General features: G+C 40.1%; 1 protein-coding gene across 1 annotated transcript; it reads right to left on the reverse strand.

Moving 5' to 3' along the window:
- Positions 1-20,997: 20,997 nt before the first annotated feature.
- Positions 20,998-22,764, reverse strand: foxi1 (forkhead box i1). The gene is made up of 2 exons (XM_063071198.1): positions 22,170-22,764; positions 20,998-21,527 (listed from the first exon to the last, which is right to left on the reverse strand). Exons 1-2 carry the CDS (start codon positions 22,762-22,764, stop codon positions 20,998-21,000), a joined length of 1,125 nt encoding a protein of 374 aa, XP_062927268.1.
- Positions 22,765-22,986: the final 222 nt, after the last annotated feature.

The following is a 22,986-nucleotide window of genomic DNA, read 5'->3' on the forward strand; positions in this document are numbered from 1 at the left end:
AGGTAAGGGGTGGGAAGTTCAAGGGGGATATTAGAAGAAGGTTTTTTACTCAGAGAGTGGTTGGTGCGTGGAGTGCACTGCCTGAGTCAGTGGTGGAGGCAGATACACTGGTGAAGTTTAAAAGACTGCAAGACAGGTATATGGAGGAATTTAAGGTGGGGGGTTTATATGGGAGGCAGGGTTTGAGAGTCGGCACAACATTGTGGGCCGAAGGGCTTCTAATGTGCTGTACTATTCTATGTTCTATGTTCTATGTTCAAAGTGTTTCCCTTCTACTCATTCCCAAGTGGAGAACGAATATTGTGTTGTCTCTTGTTGGCACTTCTGCATATTGATTAAGGAACTTTCCTAACATTTAGCAAACTCTATCCCATTCAGTACCTTTGTCATATGGCAGTCCCAGTCCCTCCTTACTGCAACTGCTCTCTCTCTCTCTCTCTCTCTCTCTAGAAACCCTGCACCTCTAAATCTCAGTGACTACTGGAAGGTCTATATTATAGTCTCATTAACATGGCCATCCATTCTTTATTCTCCACTTACACCCAAATTTCCTTAGTAGACAAGCCTTCCATTATGTCCTCTCTGAGCACTGCCATGACATTTTCCCGGATGAGTAACACCACTCCCTCCTCCTCTATCATGCCCAGAACAATGTTACCACAGAATATTGAGCTGTCAGTCTGGCCCATCCTGAAACTAAATGTTACTAATAACTGCAACATCATTATTCCACATATGGATCCATGTTCTAGTTTCAGCTGCCTCACATACAATATTCCTTGCATTAAAATAGATGCAATTTTGCCTCTATTTTCCTTAATCCATGAAAAGAATAAACCATCACATCTTGTCTCATTAGCAAATTCCATGCCTTTTGGTTTGAAACACTTTCCTCAGAAGTTCCTAAGATCGGACCATTCTACTGGTAATATCCTAAACCCAGTTTAAAGATTACCTTCCATCCACTTGCCATCAACGGAATCAACAACTTCCACCTCTGTGATGCCACTTGGCCCAGTCCTTGGTTATGTCCAATCACCACTCAAATGCTTTACCTGGTTTGAATATCCCAATGCTCTACACACATTGTACACCTTCCACCCTTGGCTAACTCAAAGATTTCCATTCTGGTTTATCCTGCACTAATTTAAAGCTTGAATACTTATTTTTATTTTTAATGGACCAACCATTACTTGTTTAATTGAACTCTGCCACCTTATAAATGTTCCTCCGTCCTGGGTCTTTATCTCTCTGGTTATTTTTCTTTCTATGACCACATCACTCTCAACTGTGCTTTCATGAAAGTAGGCCCCACGTTCCGGCATTTCTTCTCAAAACGATTGCACCTCGGTCCCTTTAAAGTTCGAAGTAAAATTAATTATCAGAGTACATACATGTCTCCACATACAACCCTGAGATTCTTTTTCTGCAGGCATACTTAGTAAATCTATAGAACAGTAACTGTAAATTATAAACATCAGCAACTGTAAACAAGTTGTGCAAATCCAGATATAAATAAATAGCAATCAATAGCCAGCATGAAATAACAATATAACAAAGTCCTTGAATGAGTGTAGCTCTTGTTCAAGAGCCTGGTGGTTGAAGGGTAGCAACTGTTCTTGAACTTAGTGATGTGAGTCCTGTGGCACCTGTACCTTCCACCTGATGGTGGTAGTGAGAAAAGAGCATGGCCTGGGTGGTGAAGATCTTTGATAATGGATGCTGCTTTTCTATGGCAATGTTTCATGTAGGTGTACTCAATGAGTGGGAGGGTTTTACCCATGATGTGTGGGGCTGAATCCACTACTTTTTGTAGGATTTTCTGCTCAAAGGCATTGGTGTTCCCATACCAGGCCATAATGCAGCCAGTCAGCACACTTTCCACCACACATCTATAGAAGTTTGCCAAGGTTTTCAATGACATGCCAAACCTCCGCAGACTCCTGAGGAAGTAGAGGTGCTGTCATGCTTTCTTCACAATGACATTTATATGATGGTCCAGGACAGGTCCTCTGAGATAGTGACACCCAGGAATTTAAAGTTATTAACCCTGTCCACCTCTGATCCTCAGATGATTACTGGCTCATGGACCTCTGGTCTCCCTCTCCTGAAGTCTACAATCAGTTCCTTGGTCTTATTGACATTGAGTGAGAGGTTGTTGTTATTACACCACTCAGCCAAGTTTTTAATTTCCCTCCTGAATGTATGCTGTTTTTGCCAATCTGAAATGACTGGGACTGCAAGTGATGAAATCCAGAATTCAATTGCACAAGGGAGTATCGCGACACAGGTCTTGGAAGCATCCTGCTTAACAACCATCTCCTTGACCAAGTTTTTGATATATGTGATGAATGGTGAGCCTTAGTTACAATGTTCATCACTGGTCCTTCACACAAGCTTGTAAAGGAACAGGCAAGCTGTTGAAATGTGACATTCACTTTGAAGTCAAGAGTATTAACAGTGAAAAATAAGTTCATAAACTAAGGAGAATTCTAAATGTTTTGTTTTGCGTTCTATTTGTCAAGATAAGAAAAAATCAACAGAATTATTTGCATGAAATTGCATTACAGTCAGGTAGAAAATAAATATGATTGAACACCTCCAAGTCAGAATCCTGCCTAAGTGTTACAATCTTATAATTTACTTACTTTGGTTAATCTTTATGAGGTGCTTGTGTGATAGTAGAATTAGTCTCTGTATCGCTAGGCTAAGGTAGAATGCTATGCAAGGTTTCCACTTCTAATCAACATGCAAAGATTCCTGCTGCAGTACACACTGGTAGACATCAGAAAAGAACAAGTTAGCTTAGCTGTGATATTTCCCACAGTCAAATAATCTTTTGAATACACTAATAACAGACAATATCAGGAAACAACACAATAGAGTATATTAGAAGTGCAATGGTACTGGACAAAGTCATCCCATTTTGTGATTCTTTACCTTTTATTCAGATTCTAGTTTGTCAGGATGCTGTGCCAACAGACAAACACACACAAAGTGCTCGAGGAACTCAGCAGCTCATACATCATCTATGGAGGGGAATAAACAGTCGATGTTTTGGTCCGCGATCTTTCATCAGGAATTATTGTGTGCGTGTATTAGTCAGGTAGCATTAGAAAGACAGATACATTGTAATGTTTTGTTAAGAAATAAAGAAGAGTTTAACACAGATATTTGATGACCATTGTGGGTTGCTGAGTAACAATAATATAGAAGGAATTTGTCAATAATACAGAGAAATTTACAGAATTAATTATGGCCACAAAAATAGGGCACTTTAAAAATCAAAGTTAACTGAAATTAAAATTAATAACAGCGCACAAATGAATAAAATTTCATGGAATACATTCAGGACTCTTTTCCAAACATGAAGCCTGGTTCTAGGAAATAATTTTAAGCAAGTAAATAATGTGGATGTTGGACATTTCGTGGCCAGTAAGTCTCTGAACTGGAGATTCGAATCATACGGGTAGAATGATCTGCAATATTTATGCATAAGGCATGCCTAAGTTTCTTTTATTCTGGGATTTTTACCTAATGTCATATAAGAGAAGAAACAGAAATAAAGTTAAATAGTAAGTCATAAAGAGCAACCTATATTCCAGTCATTTGTAAAGTTTCACTGAAAAGTTGTATTAGCAAAGCAGTTTTCAAGATGGTTATTTAATGCAGTAAGGTACAAAGTTAAGAGAAACCTCTGACGGGAGACGATGAGCTTGTCCAAGTCTAAACTTTTCAATCTGTACAAAAAAGGAATGTTGTCGCTTCAGTTTTAAAGAATATTGTTTACATCCCAAACATCTTGGATAAAATAGACTCAACTACATCATTTAAAAAATTACCTGTGGTTTAATGAAATTAATCTTGTAACAATGCAATTAATGCACTGTAACTCATGCTCATATTGCCAAATAGTAGAATTTAATACGCCTGTAAATGATCTGGCCCAAGCCTTCTGATAGAAACAATGGTGACATGTGCCATAATTCAAATCAACAACTTGGAGCAATAAGCTCGTCTCTCATAATCGTAGTTTAACAGGAAATCTGCAGATTATAGTGTCTATCCCAGCTCATGACATATGAGATGGATGGTGACCCTTAGTTGCAATGATCTCTTGTTCCTAACACTACAACTTCAGGAAGTGTTGTCTTTTTTTCATTGTTTTGCCCGTGGTGTGACACCTAACCTTTCTTAACATTGCTGTTCATGTATTTCACTCAGTGAGCATTAGGAGGATATAAAGAGTGGAAGAATGTTCCTTTCTCCTTAGCAGATTAGATTGTTGAAGGAAAGCATGCAGCATTTAGGGTCTGTAATTAAGAACTCCTCTATTTGGTCTTGATCCCCTGAGCCTGAAACCTTTCATTAAAGTATTACAGGTTCACCCCTGTCCAGAGATATATGACCAAACCCAAACCCTCAGGCATGTTAAAAACAAAACTCCAATCTACCTATCCAGGACCAAGTCAAGCAGACCTGGGTTAGCGCAATTCCGGGACTGAGGTAAAGTAGCCTTGGGGATACTGCAGTGCAGTGAAGCATACAAAATAGAAAACTAAACTCACAGTTTTCTATATTGTCAAGGAAACGTGGATGAAGTACTTTAATAGGAGCATGTACTGTATTTTAGTTCATTCTCTCTGTTGTAAATTCTGTTGTATAATACATTATCACAAAGTATATGAAGGATATAACTTGTGCAAGATGGCACTTTCGGACACCATGTTATTTGCATGAAGTATCAAATGTAGAACTGATACAAAATTATTTTACTTTCCTTTCAATAAAGCAGACTTCACTTACATTACAATAATTTACCAGAGAGATTTGATTCTGATAGTGTTTTTGTTAATGGATTTATTTCATTTCTACTGTTTTTAGAACTTTCATAAAATCCATGAGTAATATTAAAAGATATCAAACATTTGCAAGCTATACTAGTTATAAATTCATCACAGTAACATAAAATGTTCATAAATAATCATTTTAATTTTCAAATTTCATATTGATTCACAGATATATAAAGCTAATATTGATATATAAATACTATCACAATAAATTTATCAAAGCCTGATTTCTGATTTATGATGCTGGTGCTGTTAAAGCTGTATTTTAAAGTATATTTGGATACTGTCATTAACTGTCACAAAACTAACTACACATAAGTTCTACGCTGACAAGGAAAACGTAATATTTGGAACAAAGACAGCCTTGTAAATTCAAAAAGATGAGTTGTGCTTCTTAGAAGCTATAAAAATAGGAAGTGAAATAGGATTTGGGAAAAGAGTTGCAGAAACCAAGGCTGTGGTAAACTGTTAAAATGTGGGTTATGACCAAAGGAAAAATGGCTAGAGTCACTTATCACTTTAGTGCAAGGGTGTTTATTGGGTGCATCAAGAATCAAACTTACAAAAATTAACAAAAATAGTGAAAAGAAAGCTGCCAATATTTTCAAAAAGATATCTACCAGAAAACACAATAAAAACTCCGTACTTATTCATATCCAGTGTGAACTCCTGGCAGCCCTTATTTCCCTCCCCTACTGAGGGCAAAGAGCTCTTTTAATTTTGCACTAGGACATATTATCTTTAATTACGAACGAAGTTAACTTAAGACCACACATGAATGAGAATATGATGCACCCCACAATGTAGTTACAATCATATCACAAACTAAACAGAAGCATCTACCTTAAATACAGTATACAAATAACATGTACACATTTACACATTCCTATTACTAACGAAATGGAATTTTCCACCATGTATGGCAGGAAAGGCAGCATAAAGCCAAACCGAGCTAGGACCAATTATGAGAATATATTGCGGAAGACAATGGAGTGCGTACACAGTGCGACGACAGCAGAATGACAAGGCAATATTTGTGTGTGTGTGAATGCGCATAAGGAGTGTGTTTACCAAGTGCTCTCCGTCATATTTTCAAAACCGCAAACAACTTGAACAATGGAGAAGCATACAACATGCCACAGGAGGAAGAAGAAGTGGTACAACCAGCAGCTAGCTTGAGAACCATTTCTACTCCTAGCTGTGGCATGTTGCATGATATTCTTAATTGTTTAATCCCTCTACTTTCGTATTTGCTTTTTGCAAAGTAGGGAAGTTGGGGAAGCAAATGATTCAGATGAAGTTCACAATATCTAAGTGCAAAGAAAGTAAAGGCAATTTAGGTCCATGGGTATTGCAACAATTGTTGAATAAGATTTTGTGTGTTGTAAACTTGGACGAAATAAGTGGGAGATTATCTATGTTGGAATTTGGAAGGCAATGAAAAGTACTGAAAGTTAAAGAAATATAAATGAGTAGAAGTGGAAATGAGCATTTTTTTAAAGATAGAATCCAATGGTTTTGATGGGTTGAGGTCAGAGATAGGGTTGAACCCTTGATCAGAGCAAAGTGATATCCAAAACTATTTCATTAAATGGAAGATTAACATAGAAACAGCACTGCAATTATTTTAATTGTGTCAAACCAAAGTGAAATAAATGAAACAAGATTAAATGATAATTTAATGTAATAGATTATCCCATTTGTATTATTCAAATATCTATACTCTGCTGCTACTCAGTAAGAACAGGAGTAGCATATTATTAATATTCATCTGTCTAGAACAGTGGGTGATATCCCCCCCCCCGGGAGTCATGGGCGTTTCAAAGGGGGCAATATAGATGAAGGGGTGGTAGGGTGGTGGGGGAGTTATGTGGTAGAAAGGAAGGGCAACTGAGGGATTACAGGCTTAATTTGAGAAATGAATGACTTATTAGAAGCATTGGATCCTCAGTGCCTCAAAATTGATTACAATGATCACGTATTCACTCACTTGATAACCCACCATTCTCTTAGACTTTGCTTGAAGCATGTTATAGCTGTTGAAAAACAATGTGACATTTCTGTATTTGGCATATCATGAGAAATCAGTATTGAAGAAATTATGTTATTTTGGGGCCCAGTCTGCACATTATTTCCATTCACTACTATGGTATGATTCCCATACTCCAATCACGCGGTAATGAAATTCCTGTAAATTAGGGTATGGTGTTCAATGGGGTAAAGTTCAGAATCTGCCCTAATGAATGGTCTTGACCACATTACTCTAACCCACAGCCCAACGAGATACCACAACCATTTTAAGCACCTTCGGGCAGAGAGTCAGGTTTTGCCTGCACTCTTGATGATGTCATAACTTTCCCCTTTATACGAGGGGTGATTGTGAAGTTCGTGGCCTAAGACAGAAGGAGTCAATTTTTGAAAACCTAGCACATTTATTTTTCAACATAGTCCCCTCCTACATTTACACCTTAGTCCAGCAGTCATGGTGCATATGGATCACTTCTTTGTAGAAGTCGGCGTCCTGGACCTCCAGAAAGTGGTCCACAGCAGGGGTGATTGATAAGTTCATGGCCTAAGGTAGAAGGAGATGAGTTATTAACTTCAAACTTTCTGCATAATCACTCAGAGTTGAACTGCACGTGCATGTAACAAGAGCTGTACAACTCATCTCCTTCTACCTTAGGCCACAAACTTATCAATCACCCCTGTTGTGGACCACTTTCTGGAGGTCCAAGACACCAATTTCTACAAAGAAGGGATCTGTATGCTCCACAACTGCTGGACTAAGTGTGTGAATGTAGGAGGGGGCTATTTTGAAAAATAAATGTGCTAGGTTTTCTAAAATTGACTCCTTCTACCTTAGGCTACGAACTTATCAATCCCCCCTCGTAGATCACAATGCTTGAGGTTCAACTTTAATAGTAAGCAATTGACAGTCGTTATTCATCCAAAATTAAAATGGCAGAAGCAGGCCAAATGAAAATGACGTGTAGACAGTATAGTGTGGAGTATCTGAAATACAGACTTATACCAGCACCAAGCAACCAACAGTAACCAATGTGTCTGTTGTGTGAAAAAAGACTTTTCAAAAGTAGGCAATGAAACTGTCCAGGTTCTTACACATTTGAAGAGAATACACTCTGATAAAGCAAACAAGAACTTACTTTTTTCAGACACGTTGTGAAAATTTGCAGAAATGGGAAACTCTTCAAAACCTGTTTGCCAGCGCTTCACAACAAAACAGTGATGGTTTTCCTGCTTCATTGCTGATTTCTATACCTGGAAAGCCCCATGTAATTGGAGAAAAACTGATTCTGCCAGCAGTCATGGGAGTTCTATGAATGGTTTTGCATAGGTCATTAGACCAAATAAAAAGCGATAACTCTGAGACAATGTCTGAGAGTGTCGATGACATATTGTGCAACATACTTAAGACAACAGAATTTGTTCTGCAGTTGAATGAGTCAACGTGACTGGGCAACAAATCTTCATTTCTTGCTTATGTTTGCTTCATAAAAGATGAAAGCATAGTTCAAGAGTTGTTATTTGCAAGGGGACTAGAAACAGATATGAAAACAAAGTCAGATTTTGGGGTTGTTGAGCAATTTCTCAAAGAGAAAGGCATTCTGCTCACCAAAATTCTTGCTTACAGCACTCTCAATGACAGAGCAGCACCATGGGATTATTACTTTCCTGTAAAAAAGCTGTACCTAACGTATTGACTATTCACTCTGTAACTCACATCTTGTTGCAAACAAAAACACCTAAGTAATCAGCTATATGAATCATTGAATACTGTTATCAAAGTAGTAAATAAAATCAAGTGCCACACTCTCAATTCTCAACTATTTTGAGAGCTTGGTATTGAGAATGGTTGCTGTTGCAAACAAAAGTCAAATGGCCCTCAAAAGGAAAATGACTGAGTTGTTTTTATACACTTTTTGAAACTGATAAAGTTCTATGACTATTTGAATTCTTCATTCAGAAATCAACTCAAGAATATCAGGCATGACTGCTTATTTGTCAGACATATTCAGAGTTTAATGAAATCAATCTTCAATTGCAAAGAAACAACATGAACCTTATCAAAGTCAAATTAGTTGTCTCCACTTTTCTGTCCAAGTTAACCTTATTTAAATGCAACATTGGCTGTCGCAACATTTTTCAGTTTCCGAGCCTCTCTGAGTTGGAAGAGAAAGAAGGATGATGATCTCCAGATGCTGATCTTCAAGTACACTCTGCCCTCCTAGGTGAGTTGCATAAAAACATGTCAGAGAGATTTCAGGGTCTTCTCTTGATCCAAATTCCAGATTAGGTAATAGATCTATTCCTGAACACTTGTAATGAGGAATTAACAGGAAGGATGGAGGAAGAACTGATCTCACTGCAAATTAATTAAGCTGAAGCCGAGGTTCAAAAAGTCTATCAAGACTTTTGATTGCAGAAAGAAATCTCTGAACATTATCCTGCACTGTGAAAAAAGGTCAAAATGTTCGTTATTGCCTTTTCAACATATATTTAGTGGAGCACGGGTTCAGTGTAGTCGTCCAACTGCTTTCAAAGCAATGAACAGATTCTAAATTACTAAATATGGGGATATGAGATTTCTTCTGAGTGATATTCAGCCTGATGTTGAGAAGCTGATATCTCTGCACCAAGCCCATCCATCTCATTGAAAGGTGGAAAAGCGAAGTAGTGAATAGTTGGACAACTAAAGTACGCTCTAAAATTGTTAATGAAAATTGTTTTACTGTAACTATCTTTAAAAAATGTCATTTGTAGATTTGAATAATTTTTGCAATTATTTGTCACTGCTTTGAATTTGCAGCTCCTATTTCTCCACTGTTCATCGTAAATCAAAATCCTTTATAGTTTTTATATAGTGGCTGGAAAGGAAGAAGGTGTGCATTCCACCTCACCTCCATTCTAAAGGCATGTCCGTGTATCCTGAGGCTTACTCTCTGGTCTAGACTCCCCCACTATAGGAAACATCCTTGCCTCTTCCACTCTATCTAGGTCTTTCAATATTCAGTAGGTTTCAGTGAGATCCCCCCTCATTCTTCCAAACTCAAGTGAGTACAGATCCAGAACCATCATCTGTAAACCCTTTCAATCCTGAAACATTCTTGTGACCCTGCTCTGGATCCTCTGCAACATTCTGTCTGATGAAGGGCCTCAATCTAAAACGTCGATTGTTTACTCTTTTCCATCAATGCTGCCTTGTCTGCTGAGTTCCTCCAACATTTTGTGTGTGTTGCTTTGGATTTCCAGCATCTTCAGATTTTCTTGTGTTTGACGATCTTTCATAGTTACAGAGCACAAATCTGCTCACAATACTCCAAGTGTAGTCTGATCGATGCCTTATAAAACCTTAGCATTACATCCTTCTTTTTATATTCTTGTCCTCTCAGAATGAATACTAGCATTGCATTTGACTTCCTTACCACCACCTCAACCTGCAAGTAACCCTTTTGGGAATCTTGCCTGAGGATTCACTAGTCTCTTTGCACTCTGATTTCTAAATTTGCTCCCCATTTAGAAAATAGTCCATGTCTTTATTCCTTCTACCAAAGTACATGACCATACACTTCCCTACACAGTATTCAGTCTGCCAGTTCTTTGCCCATTCTCCTGTTGTGTCCAAGTCCTCCTGCAGTCTCCATGCTCAGCACTGCCTGACCCTCCACCTATCTTTGTATCAGCCACAAAGCAATCAATTCCATTATCCAGATCATTGGTGCATAATGTGTAAAGTAGCAGTCCCAAAACCAATCCCTGATCAACATTACTAGTCACTGGCAGCCAACCAGAAGAGGCCTCCTTTATTCCCATTCTTTGTCTCCTCCCAGTTGTCCAATCTTCTACTCTTGCCAGTATCTTTCCTGTGATACAATAGGCTCTTATTTTGTTTAGCAGCCTCATGGCTGCACCTTGTCAAAGTCCTTCTGAAAATCCAAGAAGACATTTGCTGACTCTCCTTTGTCTATCCTGCCTGATATTTCCTCAAAAATACTACCACTTGTGAAGAGGCCCTTTGGACTTTGATTATTAGTGCTCAAATACCCAGCAAATCACTTCTGCCTGTTCAATGTTCATGCCCTTCTATTTCCTACACATTCATGTGCCGAAGAGCCTGGTGAACATCTCCATCAGGCTGGCCTCCATCACCATCCCTAGCAGCACATTCCAGGGTCACATCACAGTCTGCGTAAAAATATTGGCCCACACATCTTTGACCTTAACCCCCTCTCACTTTAAATGCATGCACTCTGGTATTAAGCATTTCAACCCTGGTGTAAAGATACGGGAGATCTATTCTACCTATGCCTCTCATCATCTTATATATCTTTATCAGATTTCCCCTCATTTTCTGCCACTCAGAAGAAAACAACCTATGTCCAGCCAACCTTTCCTCACGGTATATGCCCTCTAATCTAGCAGCATTATGGTAAATCTCTTCTGGATTGTCTCAAAAGTCTTGGCATCCTTTCTATAATTGGGGGTGGGCAGAACTGGTGCAATATTCCAGATGCAGCCTAACAAGAGTTTTATAAAATTGCCACATAACTTCGCAACGCTTGAACTCAATTTGTCAACTAATAAAGGCAAGCATGCCATATGTCTTTTTAATCACACTATCAGCATATGTAATCACTTTCGAGAAGCTATGGACTTAGACCCCAAAATCCCTCTTGCACATCAACTATATTAAGGGGCTTGCTATTAACACTGTACTATCTCTTTGCATTCAGTTGCTAGTTTTCCACACAATCCGCAACACCACCAATCTTTATATTGTCTACAGATTTCTGTGTCTGTCCATCCAGTCATTTATATATATCTCAAACAGTAGAGGTTCCAGTATGGATCCCAGCCAAAAAGGACTATATGCAGATCTCCAGTGAGAATGAAGTTCAAAGTTCAAAGTAAATTTATTGTCAAAGACATATACATCACCATATACAATTCTGAGATTCATCTTATGGGCATAGTCAACAAATCTAAAAAATAGAAACTATAACAAGAGCAATGAAAGATCAACCAGAGTGCAGAGAACAACTAACTGGGCAAATGCAAATATAAATAAATAGCAATAAATAATGAGAACCTGAGATGAAGAGTCCTTGAAAGTGAGTTCGTTGGTTGTGGGAACATTCCAATGGTGGGGCAAGTGAAGTTGAGTGTAGTTATCCCCTTTTGTTCAAGAGCCTGGTGGTTGAGTGGTAGTAATTGTTCTTGAACCTGGTGGTGAGAGTTCTGAGGCTTTTATACCTTCTACCCAATGGTAGCAGCAAGAAGAGAGCATAACCTGGGTGGTGGGATCCCTGATGATGAATGCTGAGTTACTCCAATAGTGTTTCCTGTAGATACGCTCAATGGTTGGGAGGGCTTTACTCGTGATGTAGTGGGCTGAATCCACTTCTTTTTGTTGGATTTTCTGTTCAAAGGCATTGGTGTTTCCATACCAGGCTGTGTCACAATGGTGGGGCATTGGGAGCAAGGGTGGACCCAAATGCAAGACACATCTTGTGAGGTTACTTAGATTTAGTTTATTGCTGGATACCAGGAGAGCAAGGCAGGAGCAGGAGTAGCGAACTGGACAAGGACTCAGGACTACTACTAGTCTGGGACCAAGGGTCTGGGCCAGGACTCAGAATTGGATCCCAGAACTAGAGGAGACATGAAGAGGCTAGGGTATGGACTCCGAGCCAGGGACTGGGCAAGGACCCAGTACCTGGATCTTGCCCCAGGCTCGGACCCCAGAACCAGGCACGGACATCTCATGGGCTAGGGAGAGGAGGAATATGGGAACACAGAGCCTCGGTCTCGGGAGAGCAGGTACATGGACACATACACAGAGCAGAGCCTGGACCCCTCCTTGGGTACAGGACATAGGGCCGGGACTCATGACCACCCCCCCGCGGGGCAACGGCAAGATGGCCTGACTTACCCCATGGAGGCGAGGACAAAACAAGACAAACACCAAAGAACAACACAATTCCTATCTAGCTCCAGCGATAGAACTAGACTGAAGCGCAGACGAGGGCTGCAGATGAAGGCTAGAGGTGAGGGGGGCAGAGAAGGGATTCAGCCAGGTGGGTAGGACAGGAATCACAGACCGCCGGGGCCAGGACTCGACTCGGAGCCTGGAAGCCGCCGGGGCCAGGACTTGACTTGGAGCCTCCGGGTAGTGGCGAGCTCTCGACTTGGTCCGGGAACAGTAGACAGCGATTCCCTCCGGCAGGTTAACTGATGGACCCACCTCGGTGAGGTAACTTTGCAGGCTCGCTTTGGCGCGGTAACTGGACAGGGTTGCTCTGGTGAGGAAAGGCGAATTACCGGCACTCGCTTCGGGCGAAGACAAGGCTTGCTCCGGCCAAATGACATTGGCACACCGTGACTTTACAGACACTCCTGCCCCGAATGGCTGAAAGCCAGAGACTATAAACTACCGGTTCAGTCGAGAGTAATTGCCTCCAATCACCAAAGCCGAGGGACACGGGAAAACAGGGAACTAAGGGGAAATAGGGAGTCAATGGTCCGGATCATAACATAAACAAAGTAAATTTAAAGGGACCCTGATCCGGACCATGACAGGCTGTGATGCATCCTGGCAATATACTCTGCACTACACGTCTATAGAAGATTGTAAAAGTTTTAGATGTCATGCTAAATCTCCACAAACTCCTCTGGAAGCAGAAGCACAACCGTGCTTTCTTTGCAATTGTCCCATCAACCTCTACCCTCTGCTTTCTATGGTCAAGCCAATTCTGAGTCCACTTGGAAGAAGGGGGGGAAAGGGGCTGGGGGAGCTACTTGAAGGAAAACTCAATGTTCATGCCATCAGGTTGAATGCTGCCGAGATGAAATTTGAGGTGTTGCTCCTCTATCTGGGAGAAATTCTGGGAATTTCCTGGTGCCAACCATTTAAACTCCTATCTCTAATCTCATTTTGATATGCCAGTTCATGGCCTTCTCTTTTGCCACGATGAAGCTACTCACAGATTGGAAAAACAAACCCTGATATTCCGTCTAAGTAGGCTCCAACTGATAGCATGAACAACTGTTTCTGCTTTGGGTAATTTTTTCCCTCCTCTTCCGCCCCCCCCACTTCCCTCTTCTTCTATTCCCCACTCTGGCCTCTTACTACTGCTCCTCACCTGCCCATCACCTCCTCCTAGTGCCCCTCCTTCTTCCCTTTCTCTCATGGTCCACTATCCTCTCCTGTCAGATTCCTTCTTCTCCACCCCTTTACCTTTCCCACTCACCTGGCTTCGCCTATCACCTTCCAGCTAGTTCCCCTTTCCGTTCTCCTATCTTTTTATTCTGTTGTCTTCCCTCTTCCTTTCCAGACCTGAAAAAGGATCTTGACCTGAAACATCAACTGTTTATTAATTTCCATATATTCTGCCTAATTCCTTCAAAATTGTGTGTGTGTTGCTCTGGATTTCCAGCATCTGCAGAATCTCTGGTGTTTATGATTTGCTAAAACTGATGTAGATAACATCCACATTTCGGCTTCCATCACCTCCTCAAAAAACAAAATCAATCTAGTGAGGTATAACTCCACACAAAGCTCAACACATTTTAAGTATTCATAGTAAACTATTGTGAAGACAAGAAGAGTAAGGTTCAATTTTTACTGTTTTTGTCAGTGAAGTGAGTTTGTTCTGGCTTGGTTAACAGGTTTATTTCAGGCTTGAAGAATTTGCTTTGATGTAACAAATATTTCAGGGAGACTGGGGAAAGACCAACTGCATTCAGAGTAGCAGCAGTTGTTATAAGCTCGGCAGCTCACTTCAGACTTCAGACTTCAAACTTGAGTCAGTATGAACACACAGCAATCCGAGGGGTAGGTAATTCATAAGAATGGGTTTAACATTTAGCAGTAAATTCTATTTCATCTATAAGTACTTCGGATTAATGAGAGAAGATGGCCAGTGACCTATAAATGCTGTTTTTTTTCTTCCTTAAACGATTCAATTGGAAGCGTTCTTCTCACTCTCCACGTCGTTCTACACTGCAATCTGCCATGTTCCACTATTGTACAATCTACGTGAAATACTTTGGACTTCCTTTAGCTGTCAACGAAGTAATATATTGAGGTACAATTAAATAATAAGTACAATAACTAACGATAGGCAGCAGCATAATTCATTTGGATTGTTAAATGTTTGCCTTTGCAACAACAATCACTAAGCCCTAGAATACTCTGAGGTATTTTTTGGTTGTATCTAGTACAGGTGAGTAGAAGTGTTATTTTAGAAAAGGAGTTCATTTTTCCCAGTGGATATTATCTAAGAAAATGCTTTCGCCTCTGTTGAATACTCAAATGTTAAAAACTGGAATTACGATTTTTGGCATTTTCCATATATTTGCAGCATCTATGCGGATGTCCTAATGCCAGAGGTTAACTTGAAAACAGCAAACCTTATGACAAATGATATTGCTAAATTCCACGTTGTTAACCTGTACATTAGCACAGACGGCTTGGCGTTTGGCGATTTCCCATAGTTTATGTTAATATGTAAGGACGTTGTTAGTATCAGTTGCACTAGAAACGCGCTTTTAACTATTTATGCTGCGGGTCATAATGTAAAATGTCATTGGATTTTCACGGCATCTGTTGATGGCAATTTGTCTATTGACTGCTCAAAGAATGTAAGATAAGTCTCGCTGACGACTTAAGTTGCCGATAATTTATTATTTCATTTTAAAGATTGGTGCTTCTAGTCCTCTCGTCATTTAAGCGCAATATGGCAAAGGGGGGGGGGGGGGAGTTCATTCGGCCGTAGTTTAGAAAGTTCCCATTCTCTCCCTCATCTCCATATCCACACACGCAAAGGTAATCTCCAGTGTCCTATCCTGCAGGGAAAAAAAAATGGCTTTTGTTACTCTTTCCGCTGTTTAAATAATTCTTCGAAATATATTTGATCATAATCAAAAGATGATTATGCTGTTTCTAAATTTTGTTCACGCTATACTCCATGACACTTGTGGAATAACTGAACATGCAATACTTTGTCGGTTGCCGAAATCCCTTTGCACAAATCACTTGAGGGTGTTTGAAGGGCTGGGTGCTTCCCTATTGCTGATGAGTGCATCCTGAAGAAAGTGTACTTTAAATGGCATAATGCGTTCACCAGACGCGAGGTCAAAAGTATTTGGCTCGGATCGCAAGCGTTCCCCATTGCGTGGGACATTCAGTCATTTAACTGAACTAGCGCAAAGATGCGCAGAGATCAATACAAACCACAGCCCTGTTCAGTTTCGCCTTGCCGTACAAAATGCTCCGTGAGAGGATGGACGTTCTACCAAATAGCGTGGGAGCGATGTATTGTCGGTATATGTCAATATGATTGTAATTTCGACTTTGGGCAACGAAATTGAAAGCAGATCTGCAGACATTGAAAGACCACCCATTCTCCTCCCCTCAGTAAGGCCAGACAAACCGCTTCGCCACCCCTTCCCAAACCTCCAAAAGTGGCGCAAAAAAAAATGTACAAGTGGGCGCAAAACATTATCGCTTTACATGGTCTCCCTCATAGCTAAAGAACGAGGCGCGTAAAAGTAAACAATGATATTTGTTAGGCCAACATTTCTGCTTGTTGCCTCATTATGTAAACTTAAATCACAAAATATTTAATTTTATTCTCATTTCAAAGCTAACAACTAAATTCAATCTCTAGGTTAACTATATAACGCATAATGAAAACATAATCAAATCAATGGAAGGCTCAAAGCTAATTGTCTTACTGTCCTCGCTGGATTTCTAGAAATACCCGTCGACTGCCATTACATTTCAGTTTTCCAGTGTGTTTATCGTCCCAATCTGTGAAGATTCTTGTTTGCATCAGGATTTGCTTGGATACTCTGTTGTTGTATTGTCGCTTGATTTTTAATTACTCTGAAACTCGACCTCCTACCGGCAAGCAAAAAGAGCTTTGTCCTTAATTGGAAGGGAAGGCAAATTCAGAAATGAACCCAAATAATCCAATCAATTTGCAAGGAAACAAAATATGTGCGCACATTTATCAGTGGCCAAGAGTAAAGCTGAACTTTCGAACCAGGCTTTGAGATTTCGCTTAACACCCTGTTGATCCAAAGTGACAAGCAGTCAGTACACCAGTCTCAACTTCTAAAACGGAGCTGGCAGCAGACACGTGAGTCCATTCATTCCGTGCCTGGAAGTGGTCTGTACGATTCAAATATTAAATGCCTCGAGAAATCACAGAACAACTGTGGTTATCTAGTTTAGTATTTCATGTCACCATACATGAAAGTAATTGGCTTTTTCCCTCATATTGGGGGATAGCCGTTCAAAGCATTTTGTTCAAAACAAAATGAAACTAACTTTTAGTATGTAAAATGTCACTGGATTTTCACGGCATCTGTCGATGGCAAGTTGCCCGGGTTGAAGCTATAAGTCAAACACTAAACTGTATAAACAATAACTCACATATTATTTTCTTCTATTTTACGTGAAGTTAATTTGGATCACATTCCAAAGGGAAATTGTGCGCAGGCCATAGGTATAAAAACGTAGTGTCAAGGGCAATAACAAAAGTGTGTACCGCTAGGATGTTCATATTCACTGAGAGCCTTGTACTGCGATTTTATTAAATAAATAATATTTTTTTTAAAGAATACAGACAATCTGTTTCTGCAAAGTATGTAATTAAATATCGGCGCTGCGGTGGGGGGAGCGCGGATTAAACTTTTCAAAATCTGTATGAAGAGCTACTCACTAATGTATTGCTCAAGATATCGGGCGAGATCCCACACAATTAACGTTCTAGCTCACATCAGCAGTGTCCTAGCACGGGTTAGGTATTGGCGGACGTGCAACTTTTAGGGATCTGGTCTCTACATCGGGAATAGCATTCCCAGCGTCTTTGCTTTGATTCGCCCCTTTCCCCCCCATCCCTTTAACCACCCCTTTAACCACGTTTTAAGCATCTATCCTATTATTTGGATATCGTTGGTCGAAATCAAATTGTTTCTGATAAGGCTCACTGGAAGCGTCCCGGGACTTTTTTTTGGTGAAAATTATTAGTAAAATTTAAGTTTGTTGATTTCATTTATATTTCAACCGAAGGTTGATTAAACAGGTCGGTGTATTTGTTCAGCAAGACGCGTCTTGTATACCCGTGTAATTAAATTAATTAATTCAACGTCTACAATAAACCTCAGCATTTCCTGAAATATATTTACCCGCATCCGTTTATATTCTACAATAACATAATCTTCCCTTTTTTTGCATTTACTGGTGCTTATAGTGAATCCGATTAAAAGAGTATGCATAAATTGACAAAGAATTAATCAAAAGATTATGAATTAATCAGTAAAAACTGAACTCAAGTCAGCATAATAGAGAATGTGATAATTAAGAGTGCTTCATTTCAAGATTTAAAATCTCTTCAATTGTGTAGATTTCTCTGTTATCCGAAGTATTTCTCGGTATTCCGATCAAAATGACAAAGAAATCCGAGTTTTATTTTTGGTTCCAGTCATGCCTTTAACAAATAGCATTTCGCATAATAATACGCGATTAAAGATAAGTAGTCGTTGCGCACTAACAGTGGTGTATCGTATTTACCGAGGAATGAACCAGTGGTTTGCAGTAATTGGAGCTCCTAAGTCATCATTTACTTTGATTTGTTACGACAATGAAAGATTAACCTGAATTTTCTTCCGTTTATCACCCGTACTTCCACTTGAAATTTTTATATTAATTCTATAACATGCATTCACAACTGCAGCGTCAATAAAGCGGCGATTACACTTAAAGAGCGAGTCGGTCCACGCTGCCGCAAGCTGAGGGATACCCGAAACTCCAGTTTCTCTTCAGCCGGTCTCTCTCCAATAGATTCGGTTTCAATTGTTGTTTATTTGCTTCAGCCAAAGTAAACACACCCAGTTTCCGGGTAATTTCACCAGACTCGTTTGCCAACCCAAATAACTAAGTTAATTGATGATAACGTAATCTGTGGAATATAACAATTTAAAATTTTGCCAAAACACACTACAAATATCAACTGCAAAACATTACGGATTAAAAATAAGTACAATAAATATTATTGTAATGTATACAATCTGCAAAGTGCTTTGGTAATCGCAAAAGGACGTCTGACATTGTGTTTGACGGGTCAGATCCCAATACGATAAAGTGGCACAACTTTAAAGCGTTCGTTCTGCACTTTTAGCCTTCTCAAGCCTCGGATAATCTTTCAGCACGAAATCAACTTTTCCGCCTTCGGTTTGCCGTTTTATTAATTTGCATTCAATCCACTTTAAAGCATCAGAACATCCCATCTTCGAGAGTCTGTTTCTCTTTCCCACGCTTTTCTTTACAACGGAATACAGTATTTAATAACGTCGAAATTGTGCGACAGCTGTAGAAAATCTGTAGAAACCAAGCTTGTCCTTTCGTTGTTCAGTAAGAATCCATTTCTCCTTACTTAATAAAATGATAACTGTGGTCTACACACCTTGTCAAAAATTTTAAAGAGCACTAATTAAGATTATACTAATTAGAGTACCAACTGTGTACATGCACACGCTGTATGCTGGCGACTCTCTTCAGTTCAGCAATGTTTAATGTTAATTAAATATATTTCCCCAACAGGTAAATAAATAGACGCCGGACTTCACGTGTTTGTCAATTTTGATAGGTAAAGGGTTGCGTAATTAAATAATTATTTATACCAACACTTCATATATCAAAATTTACACATACATACATACACACACACACATACACACAGAGCTAGATTAGATACTTTATTGATCCCAAAGGAAATTAGTGTCCTAGTAGCATTACAAGTGCACAGATGTACAAATATACAAATATTAAAAGGGAAGTAAGAAAGAATAAATAATAAGTTACCTCAAACAGTCTAACGGGGCGGGGGGGGGGTGGCGTCATCACTTCCCCAGCTATAGATTGACTCATTATAGAGTCGAGGGCAAGAATGATCTCATATATCGCTCTTTGGAGCAGCGCAGTTGCCTTAGTCTACAGCTAAAAATGCTCCCCTGTTCAGCCAAGGTGGCATGCAGAGGGTGAGAGACATTATCCAGAATTGCTAGGATTTTCCGTAGGGTCCTTGTTCTACCACCGCGTCCAGTGTGTTCAGTTTAACTCCTAGAACAGGGCCAGCCTTTCTAATCAGATCTAATCATATATATAAATATAACAATACATATTCCAAACAAAAGAGATATGGTCGCCTTCCCTCTTTCCGTGCCTAGGATGACAAGCTTATCACAACCATTTCAAGGGATTTCGGCTAAAGCCTGGGTTTAAAGTTAATGACGAGTCTAAAAAGTGATTAAGCACCATTTGAAACAATATATAGCTTTGAAAAATATTCCAGATGTGTTGTGCAGTATCTAGAACTTTCACACCTTTAAATTCATGTTGCTAAACTGCGTCACGCATGAAAACTACCAGAGGCTTTGTTTAAATAAGGTAGGCGGTTTAATTTGCTAGGTGAAAACAAAAGGAATGGCAGTTTAACTAAACAGAATACAAGTGAAATGTTGCAACACAACTTTAGCACCACAGAGCAGAATTATCAGACAGAGAGACACTGCGCCAAATACATACAGGTCAGTCAAACAGTTTAGTGAACGCAAGTCCAAATGCCTTCATCATAAAAAATTAATGCGGAAAACTTGGTATTTCAGCTTTACGAAACTATGTAACTTTCAGTGTCCGTCAATGGATAACAGCCCTCCAGGGCAAAGATCTGTGACCAATAGATACATTACGTATTCATCTAAAAATAATCAATTTATTGTTTGCTGATTGTATTATTTGCCGTCTACGCGATTGAAACAATTTTTGTTTGACAATCCAGCTTTTTAAAAAAAATCATTTTGCATAGTGATGCTTATGTAAACAAATGATTTGTGACGAAAGGCCAGGTAAAAGTAAACATAGTTCTGTTGATGCTTTATATCAGTATTAAGGGCACTTGTAACACAGGAGATCAAACCGTTTACGGCAAACTACACTAAACATATTACTTACAAAGTTATTTTCTCTCTATAAAAAGTATTTTCTCTGTTTCTCTCTAGGATTTTTACACTTTGTATTTCCAATTTTTCTGTTAAACCTCCGTGCCCTCTCTGCTGTAGATTAGATTATTGACGCTGAAGTTGCACAGGGGCCGCTAAATCCAGTTTGTTGATTTGGAACAGTAGATTGATAGTAATTCAATCGATTGTGAATGTCCACTGTGTTGTGTATTGAGTTATGTGAAGGTGAATATGAATTGAGTCCGGACAGGTTTTGTCGACCTTGTGATAACTCTCCCATCAATCCGCTTGAGGAAATCGGTCTGTTCATCCCATTGTTCGCACTGATCACAGAACTCATATTAGTCACAAAGTTACTAAAGCAGGAATTGGATTGCATGCTTGGAGGAGGCGAAGGTTTAGAATCGCTTGTGGTTCCGGGGGAGCTCTCCAGTCCGGGGGAAGTAGAATCAAGGACACTGACTGTGTCTGAAGGTCTAATGACCCCACCATTGTTGTCGTCGGTCTTATCACCAGCCCCGTGATCACTGGGACCTGTGGTGTCGGATCTGCGTTTTCTCTTCCTCCTGAAATTCCCGTTGTCAAACATTTTTTCACAGTTGGGATCCAAGGTCCAGTAGTTACCTTTACCTGGAATGGCAAACAAGAAGAATCAACGTTTAAATTGTGCGACTTGGCCATTGACTGTGAAACTTGTTTAATGTCAAAAGAAAAATTGTCGTCAGTCTTGGTTTCCTGGCCGTAGAAGCAGAAAATGTAATCTAAACCAAGAAATGGCGGAAAAAGTAGTAAGCGTGAGCATGTAAGTGTAGCTGATGAGATCAAAGAGGTTCTCTCCGCCATTAAGCATACATAAACACATACACACACCACCTACCCTACCGCAACCCACTCCTGCGGAAAAAAAAAACAAACTTCAAATGAAACTGGCTTTGTTTTGACAAGTAACAGTAACTTCTTCAGTTTTAGCAAACATCGGGATTTTTGAAACGCCCTCATTGGAATCACAATTTTACGCCGAGTTGATTTTATACGCTTAATCTGACTGCATTTGGAGTGCAATGTTAGCAATTGAAGACAAACACCAGTAAATTCCTCAATAACTACTTGCAAACCTTAAGAGATGCTTGTTTGATTTTTTAAACATATTATATAATTAAATTTCTCAAAACAGTGTGCCAGCTCTGCCACTACGCCAGATTGTTAAACTGCGTCTTTACTCAATTTATACAAAGTTGAAGAGCCACCGGTCAAGAAACCAGCAAACTGTACCTGGATCATCCTCGTCCCTGGGAACTTTTTTGAAACAGTCGTTGAGAGACAAGTTGTGGCGGATGGAGTTTTGCCAGCCCGCTTTACTTTTCTTGTAGAAGGGGAAATTCTCGGCCACGTACTGGTAAATCTGACTGAGCGTCAGTTTCTTGTCGGTGGCGTTCTGGATGGCCATAGCGATGAGCGCAGAGTAGGAGTAAGGCGGACGAACCATTTTGAAAAGTTCTTGCTGGCTGGGTAGGGACAGCCATCCCAGCTCAGTCCCTCCGAAGCCCGAAGGGGTTGACAGGAATTGGCGCTGGCCAGTCCCGTAACCCGACGGGATGTAAGCAGCTCCATTGCTCCCTGGAAGATAAGGAGGAGAGTTAATGGCCGGTCCGTTGAGCCAAAGGTAGGGGTTGGTGGTCGGGGTGGTGTAGTCGGCCAGCCCATAGCTCGGTGGGTGGGGAGAGGGTCGCTGAGGATGGTGATGGTGTAGATTCTGCGGGTACATGCTGAAGTTGTCGCAGTATAGGGCCATGTCCAAGATATCCTGCGCGCTGGAAAGTTGGTGAGGGGAAGCATTTGGCGGAGCTTGCTGTCCAAAGGCGTTCATAATCCGCTAGGCACGCTGGTTTAGGCTTTAAATTTATGGACAGGCGTGGTGTTACACTTGCCCTGATCCCTTGCAGCTGAAGAATGGGAGCCAGAGCCAAGTGCGGTATTTAAGTAATGACTAGGTGCATCGCCTGCAGTCTCAACTCGAACAGGTATATCAATCTGACTGCCCCTCCCCCAAACCGTCACTACTAGCAGATCTCCGTGTCCCTCGCAGATC

This window comes from Mobula hypostoma, chromosome 19, assembly GCF_963921235.1.
Source record: "Mobula hypostoma chromosome 19, sMobHyp1.1, whole genome shotgun sequence".
Lineage (NCBI taxonomy): Eukaryota > Metazoa > Chordata > Chondrichthyes > Myliobatiformes > Myliobatidae > Mobula > Mobula hypostoma.